Below are 11,425 nucleotides of genomic sequence, written 5' to 3'. Positions count from 1 at the left end.
AGAGGATCACTTTGCAAATAGGCTATTGTGAGCTGTATATAACTGGCCATATTAAATATTTCACCACCTTATAGATAGAAGACTAAAGACTGCATTATTTGGTTCTTATAAGTTAGATAGTGTCACAAGATGCATAATTATCGTTGCTTTTTGAAATAATTGTGCCTACATGCATGGTCACACGTGCACTAGTTGTTTGTGGTATTTGCAATGAGCATGGCCTTTTGTAACTATGCGGATTTGGGCATAGTTGCAACAATATCATCTTATTGATGTAAAGCAAATACGCTTTAAAGAGAAGAAAATGCTAAAGGGAAAATAAAGAAGAAGAAAAACACAAATGTACCAATGTGTAGTTTGACCAGACGATGAGGTTAGAATATTATATAGCCTTAGATAAGGCCACAAAACCACTAAAGTGGCATTTCATTGAGTAGTAAAAGGATGACAGCGAGGAGCGTTGCACCTGTGCGCGAGAAAGAAGTATGGAGCATGCTGCCGCCTGCACTAGACAACATGGGAGAAGCCCGATCTACAAAGCCTTCAGACAATTGCGTCTAGGCAGCAGTTTGCATGAGAGAGAGAGAGAGAGAGAGAGAGAGAGAGAGAGAGAGAGAGAGTGCCGAAGGTCCGAAGGCAAGCTGCACATGTAGCAGACAAGCATGGAGAGAGGGGGGGGGGGGGGGGGGGGGGGGGGGGGAGGCACGCTACCTCTGCACCCAAGAGCGGCCTGAGGGCTCAATGAGAGAGAGAGAGAGAGAGAGAGAGAGAGAGAGAGAGAGAGAGAGAGAGAGAGAGGAAGCTTTGCATGGGAAACTTCGCCCACACATTGTGTGCAGAGCTCTTGCAGAGGGCGATAAGAAAAGGGTTAAGACCTGTCGCCACATGTGTTCATCATGCAACACACACAAGAGACTGTCAAACATGCTATTTAGCAAAATAGCATGTGCTTTTCTTTCAATTTCAAGTGAACTGATCCTCTTGAATTTGATGTGGGTGCCCTATTTGATAACTATGCTTTGCATGACCACATCCTTTTGATTCTGCCTAGAATGATGCAAGTTTTGGATGGCCATAAACACCAAGGGGCTACAGAAAATGAGTAGGCCTAGCTGCCACCAATATGCTACTGACACTACGCCATTACGCTACCGTTGCACGCAGCCTCGCCACCATGCAACCAGGAGCGCATTCGCTAGCGCCATCAGGATACGATTCCTTCTTTCGCGCAAGCTTCAGGTATTCTCTTCTGTAATACCGAAGCTCAGTTATCCTTTCTATTCTGTGTTATTGTATTTGTGCCTTGAATGATGTCTATCCTTTTGGGTCTGCTTGTGGGGGTATGTATCTGTGTGTGTGGCTTTTTTTGGGGAGGGGGGATGGATATGTGGGTGTGGGTACGTGTGCGAGCACCAGTCTCACGTTGCTTTGATGTTCCATGGCGCTACCATGAATAGTTTCAAGCTTTCACTACTCAAAGATATGCAATGGGAATTCGGTTGCACCGGAAGTGAAGCATCTGCTGCTATATTTTAACATATTTCGATGCAAGCAAAACCCCTATGCTCATCCTTGAGTTGTACTGCACTGACACCATGACAAGCCGCACCATGTTTGGGAAAAAGACATGAAGAACGTGTTTATGTGCAAAAGGCCATCTCTAGGCATTCTGCACCCGTCTCTCCTTTACGATGAACTCTTCCTCCCCAAACTCTTTTTTTTTTTTTTCTGGGGTTTTCCCTAGATTTTGAGTCCTCCTCAATTCGAGGCTTCCTTGGGTAATATAAAGCTCTACTAGAAATGTGTGCACATGTGCAGGATTTTCACCTCTAGAGCTGGCTGTTATGTTACATTCAACTTCTGAACCGAGGAGTAGCGCTTGTACTCTTGTTCATGGCTCCTAGTAGCGTTTGTTGATCGAGCGAGACACATCCCCTTGTATTTATGTATGCTCGCACACATTGGTGTGTTTATTATTGTATGCTTATTGGTGGTCTGTGGTGCGTATTAATGTACCCTCATTTGTGTGCATGTGTATTGGAAGCATATATTGGTGCTTGTTCAGTATTCATGATTCTATATCCACCATTCGGAATCGATGACGCTAGTAGCGATGAGTTATGTTTGGTCAATGCTATGCATGATGGAGTTGGTGGTTTTGTTGTCTTGTGAGTCTTGAAACTTTCACTTTCCTTGGATTTTTTATTTTTCTTAATTTTTTGCGGCCATCCTCTTTGTGAGATTGTGATTCGTTGATATCGTGTTAAGACTCTTACATATTTAGGTTGAGAGTGTAGCCTCGTGTGGACCATTTTGTGTGTAGATTTTGTTTACAGATTGTGTTGTGGAGTGCAAGCTCTAGACCGATCAAGTTTGCCCGAAGGACTCGGTGTGCTCAGAATTTCATTCTGAGGTCATCTCGGCCACCGTTCGGCTTCGACAAAGGTCTGTGCAGGCCATTTTCGACTACGTGGTCTCGGCGGGTGCAGATCAGACTCTGCAAATTTGGGGTTTTCGGCCTACGATTGCAGGTGTTGAGGATATCGACACTCCCAGAGTGTTGATCTGTGGCTGTCTATACATCGAAGGACGGCTCACAGTTCTTGGAGGCGTCACATACGACACGGGTGCATCTACACACAGACTGTAGGCGACATCCACTAGTTCATCAGGTAGCTTGTGTTTGCTGCTTGATATTCCAGATTTCATCCTGACATTGCAGGTACTTTCACATGGGATGTATTGTCAGAGATGATGTATGTCTGTTGAGGGTTTGCTGGCTGTGAGTCACGCAGCAAACAACCGCCGCAGCGGTTACAGCATACAGAGGGAAATTTGTGGATGTATGACTTTGTGGGAAGTCTATGTACTATCAGATTTACTGCAGCCTTTGTTGAGGGTCGAGTGAGGTTTTATTGAGCTGGGGGATTCTCGAATATTGAGATCCTTTCGGTGATACAGGTCTTGGAGCGATCCCTCGAGCACCCTTAGATAGGCAGCTAGGATGTATTGACTGTGAGTTAGATAGTTGGGATTGCATCTTTGCTTTACTGCCGTTGAGGCATTGTCGCAGTCTATGCTTACAGGACAGTGACAGGACAATTAGAGACAGTACAGGTGCAGGACAGGTTTACCCGCAGCTTACAGTGTCAGAGAGACAGTGTTTTTGAGCTGTTTTTTGGTCTGTTTTTGAGTACACCAGAGCCATTTTACAAAGGAGACTCTGCCGAAATTTATGCAGAATCTGAAGCCTTTTTGGTTCATTTGACAGGTTGATATTGGTTCAGAGGTCAGTTTACAGGGGAAACTCTGCCGAATTTTTCCCAGGAAAGTAAACCACTGTGAAGCGTAGCTATGGCTGGATCACAGGACACTGCTCTTTACAATATCAAGAAGCTGGATGGAACCAATTTTCCATTGTGGAAGAAGCAGATTTGACACGTGTTGGTACAAAAGAAGCAGATAAAACCTATAAAGCTCAAAGGGATAAAACCAGAAGATATGGACGAAGATGAATGGAGCGAAATGGATGAATTGGCACTTTCTACCATTATGCTGACTTTGGCAGAAAGCGTTTACTTCAATGTAGCAGACGAGATGTCGGCTTATCAAGCATGGTTAAAGCTGAGTGATCTTTATGAGAAGCAGAGTGCAGCTTCACAGGTATACTGGCTTAAGAAGCTTGTTGACTTGAAGATGAAAGAAGGGACACCTATGTCCAATCATGTGAATGAATTCAACACAATCTATAGTCAGTTGTCAGCTCAAGGTGTCAAGTTTGATGAACCTGTTAGAGCTATGTTCCTGTTGATCACATTGCCGGAAAGTTGGGACACTTTTCGCACAGCTTTGAGTAATTTGCACCTCCAGATGGTTTGAACATAGCAGGTGTAGAAGGAAGTCTGCTTACTGAAGAAACCAATAGAAAGACAATGGACAAAGGCAAAGGAACAGCCTTAGTTGTCAGGGGAAGGACCAAAGAAAAGTACAAAGGTGGAAAGAGGAATCAGTCTCGTAGCAAGTCCCGCAGTGCTAAAGGCAAGAGTGACATAGAATGTTACCATTGTGGCAAGAAGGGTCACATGAAAAGAGACTGCAAAGAATGGAAAGCAGAAAAAGGCAAAGAGAAAGCTGAAGACCATGGTGAGAAGAACAAGTCCTCAGTGAAGATTCAAGAAATAAATGTGACAAACACTGTTGCAGAGGATGACAGTCTAGTGTCAGGAGACATCTACTTCTTGAAGAATACAATGGACTCAGCTCTTCTTACAGCATCTGATGGAAATGCACTGAGTGACTGGATTATAGACTCAGGGGAATCACTTCATGTGTCTCCAAACAAGGAGTGGTTTACTTCTTATGTGACCACTAAAGATCATGTTCGGATAGGCAATGGGCAGACATGTGAGATCTTAGGTGTTGGAGATGTTCAATTGAAGTTTCAGAATGGCTCTTCTTTCATGCTGAAGAATGTAAGACATGTTCCCGCAATTACAAAGAGCTTGATCAGCACAGGTTTACTTGATGATGCTGGCTACGTCACCACTTTTGGACAGAACATGTGGAAGATATCCAAGGGTTCTATGACAGTAGCACATGGAGTAAAGTCTGGAGGACTTTACATGATTTATGTATCAAATGTCTCTAAAAATGTAATCAATGTAACCGAGCAGTCGAACGTTTCTTTGTGGCATAGCCGGTTAGGACATATGTCCAAGAAGGGAATGGAAATCTTGTCTCGTTCTGGTTATTTGCCTGGCTTTTCATTTAATGATTTTGAATTCTGTGAACATTGTCTGTATGGTAAGCAAACACAACAGCCACATAAGCATAGAAGCAGTAGAAGAGATACACAGTTGGCATTTGTTCATAGTGATTTGTGTGGACCTATGCCTAACCTATCTCTAGGGGGAGCTTCTTACTTTATGACATTTATAGATGATTACTCGAGGAAAGTATGGGTTTACTTTCTCAAGCACAAGGATGAAGCGTTTAGTATTTTCAAAACGTTTGTGACACTTGTGGAGAATCAGAGTAGCAAGAAGCTTAAATGCTTACGCACTAACAATGGTGGAGAGTATGTTTCAAAGGCCTTTCAGGACTTTTGTGAGTCAAAAGGTATAAAACGTGAACTTACTGCTCCTTACAATCCTCCTCAAAATGGTGTTGCTGAGAGGATGAATAGGACCATACAAGAGAAGGTCAGAAGTATGTTGTCTAATGTACAACTGCCAAATGGGTTTTGGGCAGAAGCTGTATCAACAGTTGTTATCTTGTAAATAGATCTCCTAACAAGGTTTTGCAGAAGGATTCAGTGCCAGAGATGGTATGGTCAGGCAAAATGCCCTCATACAAGCATCTCAGAGTCTTTGGCCAGCAATCAAAGATGGCTGGTGGAGCAGTATCATGGCGTTCTAGATTACAAGATTGTGTTACTCAGTCTACTACAGAGGCTGAATATGTTGCAGCATCAGAGGCATGCAAAGAATCAATTTGGCTTAATCGACTAGTAACAGATTTGGGAATCAAAGAAGAGATGCCTGTGTTATATTGTGATAGTCAAAGTGCTATACAATTGGCTCGCAATCCAGTTTATCACTCAAAGACAGCATGTGGATGTGAAGTATCATTTCATCAGGGAAATGCTCGAGGATAAGCAACTTCAGCTTGTCAAAGTTCACACCACAGAAAATCCTGCTGATCTACTTACAAAAGGACTTCCCTCAGAGAGCTTTGCGCATTTTCGCAAGCAGATAGGTGTAGGGTAGTACATCACTTCTCTACATCTCTTGTATATTAGCTTGTATAGTAGCTTCTCTCACACTTAAAGTACCACATTGGACTTTAAGTGGGAGGTTGTTGGGGTATAAAGCCCAATGTGGTCGCCCAGGTAAGTGGGCGGGCCGCCAGGTATGTACACATATTCTTTTGTAAAAACCTAATAAGAACTCACTATGCTCTACACATTACAGTAGAGCGAGTTCACCATATCGTCGTGCTCTTCTTCTCGCACTCTCTCTCGCGTCGCACTTCCGCTCGTACTCCTTCAGAGGAGCTGTTAGAAAACGGACTGATTCAACCTAGTCCTTTACCCTTTTGCTCCCCAGTGCTTCTAGTACAGAAGAAGGATGGCTCTTGGTGCTTGTGTATCGATTATCGTGCGTTGAATAAGAATACCATCAAGACCAGGTTACCTATTCCAAGGATTGATGATATTCTTGACCAACTAGAGGGTGTGGCAATTTTCAGCAAGATAGATCTTAAAAGCGGGTACCATCAGATTCATATCAGGCTAGAGGTTGTGCATAAGACTGCATTTAGGAATGCTCCTGTTACGTTCAATAGGATAATGGACGGGATTTTCTACCCACATCAAAAGTTTGTTGACACACTCTTTGTTGACATGATAGTCTATTCGAAGAATGAAGAGGAGCATATGCGTCGCTTGACCATTGTGTTCAAAGAGCCACGGAGTCATAGGTTGCTTGTCAATCCTAAGAAAAGTAAATTCTTCTTGGAAGAGATCCACTCTCTTGACCACACAGTCTCAAAGGATGGTGTTCGAATGGATCCCGCCAAGGTGGAAGCAATCAAGACATGGCGAGACTTGAAGATTGTGTACAATATCCGTAGCTTCTTGGGATTATGTTCTTACTACAGAAGGTTTATCAAGAACTTTGCCAAGATTGCTTCACCCCTACATGCTTTGCAAAAGAAAGAGGTCACTTTCAAATGGACACAAAAAGAGATTTCAGCTTTTAATCTCTTAAAGGAAAGGATGACTTCAGATCCAGTAATTGTTTTACCAGATCTCAGGAAGTCATTTGTGGTCTAGTGTGATGCGTGTGGCAATAGTATTGGGGTAGTGTTAATGCAAGATGGTTGGGTTGTCGCAAGATTGGCACCACGTGCCAATAGAAAAGGACAGATTGAACAGACTTTTAGCACTTCAATAACAACTGAAACTGAAAGAGAGAGAGAGCACACGCGATAGGGAGTGGCGGAATTTCACCCCAGAGAGTATTGGTCCCAAACCTTGGTGCTCCTTTTAGTATTTCTTTATATTACTTGAACTCAGTACAATGCCGGTACTCGCGCTTTGCACCTTCTCACTGAAGCGTGCCAGAGAATGAGCCCTCTGCACATATTTAAAGGCCCTTGGTCTATGAAAAGCAGTTTACATGAAAAGCCTTCAAACTCAAAAGCAACCGGTCCAAAAGAATCTTGTCCAAAAGCTACCAGCGCAAATTACGGAAATCCGTACAGTGCCACGTCAGCATCTGTCAGCGCAAAATGCGAAAATCCGTACACTGCCACATCAACAGCCAGTCAGCAAGAAATCCGGACGCAGCACGAAATCCGGGCGTCCTTACAGTTGCCTCGTCAGCATGTCAACGTAAAATGCGGGATTCCGTACAACTGTGCCACGTCATCAATCTTTACGCAATTTGAACAGTTGCAAGATGGGCAACTTCATGAGCACTATCTCCTCAGGGACGGTTTTATACGATGCATGGAAGACTACGTGTCACTAGGCCACTGCGACATAAAGTTATGGTAGAAAGTCATGTCCCATCGTATGCAAGCCCATCATGGTATACATGCAACGGTAAAAGCGATCGAGATATTCTTTTATTTGCCTACTTTGTGGAGAGATGTGGATGCCTTTGTGCGAACATGCGTGCTTTGCCAAAAGGTCAAGTTTGACAGCCAAAAGGTATCGGGGTTGTTACAACCACTGCCTATTCCAGATAAGCAAGGGGAAAGTATTGCTATGGATTTTATCTTTGACCTTCCAAGAACCTCGACAGGAAATGATCATATATCGACCATTATTGAGAGAGAGAGAGAGAGAGAGAGAGAGAGAGAGAGAGAGAGAGAGAGAGAGAGAGAGAGAGAGAGAGAGAGAGAGAGAGTAGACACAACACAAACACTGCTATAGGGGAAGAAGGGGCCATCAACCCCCCACTAACTACCAGAGCAAGAGACCAGTACAACATGTGTCAGACTGAGAAGTGAGTACCCCCCCTAGCCCCATATATAGGTGCCCAAGGGGGAGGTCGAGTAGTGCATGGAGAAAACCCCCACGGCCCAACATAAAAAGGAAATATGAGGGTGCCCGGACAAAGTGGGCGGCCGGCCCAGGAGTGGACGGCGGAACAATGCAACCTATATGCATATGCAATGGGTGGCTAACCTGGAGGCATACTAGTTGTACATGCATGCCCTGAACCTGTGAAGCAGCAGAGTGGTGTAAGTCGAACACCCCCTCTCATCACTCGATGCTGAACAAACCGCATGAAGCCGAAGATGTGAGACAAATGATGAAGATGTCTGCTGCGATGTCCATAGAAGGACAATACTCTGGCGAGCTTCACGAGTGTAGCAGCAGTCGGATGTCCCGCCTGCCAAGAAATCTCCATGGAAAGATGCGGTCATGAGCAGTGTAGTAAACTGCTGTACTCTGTCGATACAGTGTGAAGATACTGCGTGAAGGTCCCGAACTGAGTGTGAAAACAACTTCTTGTCGTGAAAGAAGTGCCAATATATGTAACAAATTGCCGACGTGTCAAAGCCCTGAAGAATGGAGTCAACTTGCAGATGCCGGCCGAGGGGCCTAAACCCTAAGAAGAACAAGGAACAAAAGAAGTCCTACCAACTTATGGAGACCCTGTCCGATGGGGCGCCAAGTGACATAAAGGAATTAAAAATAAAGCAGAACACACTCAAGGACTTTGCACATCAAAATATGATGACGTGGCACCTATACAGACATTCCGCAATTCGCCTTGGACTTTTAGGAAAATCCCGAAATTTTAGGAAAGTTTTTTTTTGGGGTCAACTTTTCATATTTGATGTTTTTAGGCTTTGGGACTTTAAATATGAGCCTTGGGGGCCCTCTCTGCCACTCTTCAGCGCGTAGATTGCAGAGGAGGTGCTCCTCGGCTGTTGTACTTTGCGAATCAGCAGTAATATAAAGAAACACCGAAAGGGGCGCCAAGGTTTGGGGCCAATACTCTCTGGGGTTTCTCTCTCTCAGTTCAGTTGTTATTGAAGTGCTAAAAGTCTGTTCAGTTTGTTCTTTTCTATTGGCACGTGGTGCTCGTCTTGTGACAGTGGTATCAGAGCATCAGGCGTGTGCTTTTCTGAAAGCATACCGGTCCTACAAAAGAGCAAACAGAGCTATTAAATTTTTATTTGAGGTATCTTCTCCCTCCAACCCGGGCTTATTAGTCACTTCCACCCTTCATCGCGCATCGAGCGCGCTCTCGTCTTCACCCTCATGTCTTACAGGGCATAAGCCATTAAGATCACTGCAAGAGAAGGATCCAAGATTTGTTTTGAGCTGCTGTTTTTCTCAGAGACAGTACCATGCAGATGTCTATAGCTACCAAGCCGCACACTTTCAAGTACTTGGCAAGCTTTCAAGATTTAAAAAAAAAAAACCTGAAGTTATATATAGTTTCTGACATCTTCCTTTGGAGTGCAACTTCTGGGGAGTGGGGTATCGTGAAATGCTTGCCATGGAAACCCTAGCAGATTATAACTTGAAATTTCTTGACATCTCTTAGTAGATGTCTTCACGAGCAGATGACCTTGGAGGTCCAGTTCGATTGCTATCTTGGAACTACCATCGCCGCCAAAGAAACACTATTTGTCCAAGAGCTGATGGACCATGCTGTGCTCGGCTACGACCTTATGGAATGAACCTAACCCTAATTTTTGGTGCAGGTTCAAGGATGGAAAGCCAGTCGATTTTTCGAGCTTGACTGATTTCGAGATGTCTTTTAAATTTTGAAATCTGTTTGATCCTATTGGAATTTGTTTGAAATGGATGGTATTTGTTTTGAACCTGTTTTGGTGCCGATTTGAAATGTTTGACTCTGGTTTAATACCGATTTCATTGATTGGTGATTTTACTCCCGGTGGAGTAGTGAGAAATGATGTTTGAGAATGCTTGTTCATACTCATGGCCCGGACCCTTGTGGTTATTTGCGGGGGGAGTATTGAATGATTGAGAAGTGTTGTTTTTTTTTAACTCATGGCGCGGACCCTTGTGGTTATTTATGGGAGGGGGGGGGGGGGGGGGGGGTATTGTTGTTGTGACTCCCGGCGCGGACCTGGATGGTTATGCGGGAGGAGTATTAAGAAGTCTGAGCAGTGGTTACTCTCAGCACCTCCAAACGACGCAGGCTACGGTCTAGGGGGCGTTTGGTTGTAAAACCTCTATATCTCATGGCCCGGACCTTTTTAGGTTATTTGCGGGAGGAGTGATGAGAGAGTCGTTGAACAGCTCATGGCCCGGACCTGGATGGTTATTTGCGGGGGGAGTGTTCATTGGCGGCTTTATGTTTCTATGTCTTGTAACAGATGACATGGCACCTGTACGGACGTTCTGCAATTCGCGGCGGATTTTTAGGGAAATCCTGAAATTTTAGGAAAGTTTTTTTTTGGGGTCAGCTTTTCATATTTGACGTTTTTAGGCTTTGGGACTTTAAATATGAGCCTTGGGGGCTCTCTCTAGCACTCTTCAGCGTGCAGATTGCAGAGGAGGTGCTCTTCGGTTGTTGTACTTTGCGAATCAGCAGCAATATAAAGAAATATCGAAAGGGGTGCCAAGGTTTGGGCCAATACTCTCTGGGGTGGAATTCCGCCACTCCATATTGCGTGTCGTTTCTCTCTCAGTTAGTTGTTATTGAAGTGCTAAAAGTCTGTTCAGTCTGTTCTTTTCTATTGGCGCGTGGTGCCCGTCTCGTGACAATATACCTGCAAGTGTCCTGTCCAATTGTAAGGAGCAACGGAAATGAATGTTGAACTTTGCTCAAGATGAGTGCTCCGAACTGTGCTCAAGGGTTCCTTTTTACTTACGGAAGGGAGAGCCTTTCGTTCCTTTAGTGAGAGAGTGCAATGGACACAAACAAAGTGGTGAACACTGTGAATGAAGGTGCTGAAACTGAGAGATAGAGAGAAGAATACGACGCCAGAATGTTGTCAAAACCCTCCTACGAAGGCCCCACTCTCTATGGGGAGAGCGGTCTACTATTGATTGCACAAATCTCTACAATGCTTGGACTTGCCGAACGACGATGTCGACGACGATGAGGACGACGACGAGACGGGCTGAAATCTGAAAACGCTAAGGGCTGAAATCTGCAAATCTTTATCAGCTGAATTCTGACTCTATGTCGATGACGATGTCGATGGCAACGATACGACGACGACGCGCTGAAAACGCAGATGCTGAAATTTGCGTTTTCCGGGCTGAAACTGCAAACTTCGCGGGATCTGACCGTGCGGCGAGGATCTGTTGTGGGAAGGTGAGATCTGCGAGGTTTGGGGGTTCTACTGCGGGCACTGACTGCTGAAAACTGAAAATGCTGATGCTAACTCAGGTCTTGTCGTGAAGATCTGCAAAAACGTTGGA

At 44.5% G+C, this 11,425-nt stretch overlaps 1 protein-coding gene across 4 annotated transcripts in view; it reads left to right on the top strand.

Moving 5' to 3' along the window:
• Positions 1 to 1,030: 1,030 nt before the first annotated feature.
• The window catches only part of LOC147420460 (Rhomboid-related intramembrane serine protease family protein), a 66,933-nt gene continuing 56,538 nt past the window's right edge, over positions 1,031 to 11,425 (top strand). For 2 of the 4 annotated variants that reach the window (XM_086505196.1, XM_086505198.1), the window contains exon 1: positions 1,031 to 1,239. In XM_086505196.1, the coding sequence (XP_086361322.1) occupies positions 1,069 to 1,239 (171 nt within the window). In that variant the 5' untranslated portion in view covers positions 1,031 to 1,068. The remainder of the gene's footprint in view (positions 1,240 to 11,425) is intronic. The other 2 variants (XM_086505197.1, XM_086505195.1) reach the window with 2 other exon arrangements.

This window comes from Adiantum capillus-veneris, chromosome 28 (genome assembly GCF_014529385.1).
Source record: "Adiantum capillus-veneris isolate H3 chromosome 28, ASM1452938v2, whole genome shotgun sequence".
In the NCBI taxonomy this organism is placed as follows: domain Eukaryota; kingdom Viridiplantae; phylum Streptophyta; class Polypodiopsida; order Polypodiales; family Pteridaceae; genus Adiantum; species Adiantum capillus-veneris.
This window is presented reverse-complemented; position numbering and strand designations above follow the sequence as displayed.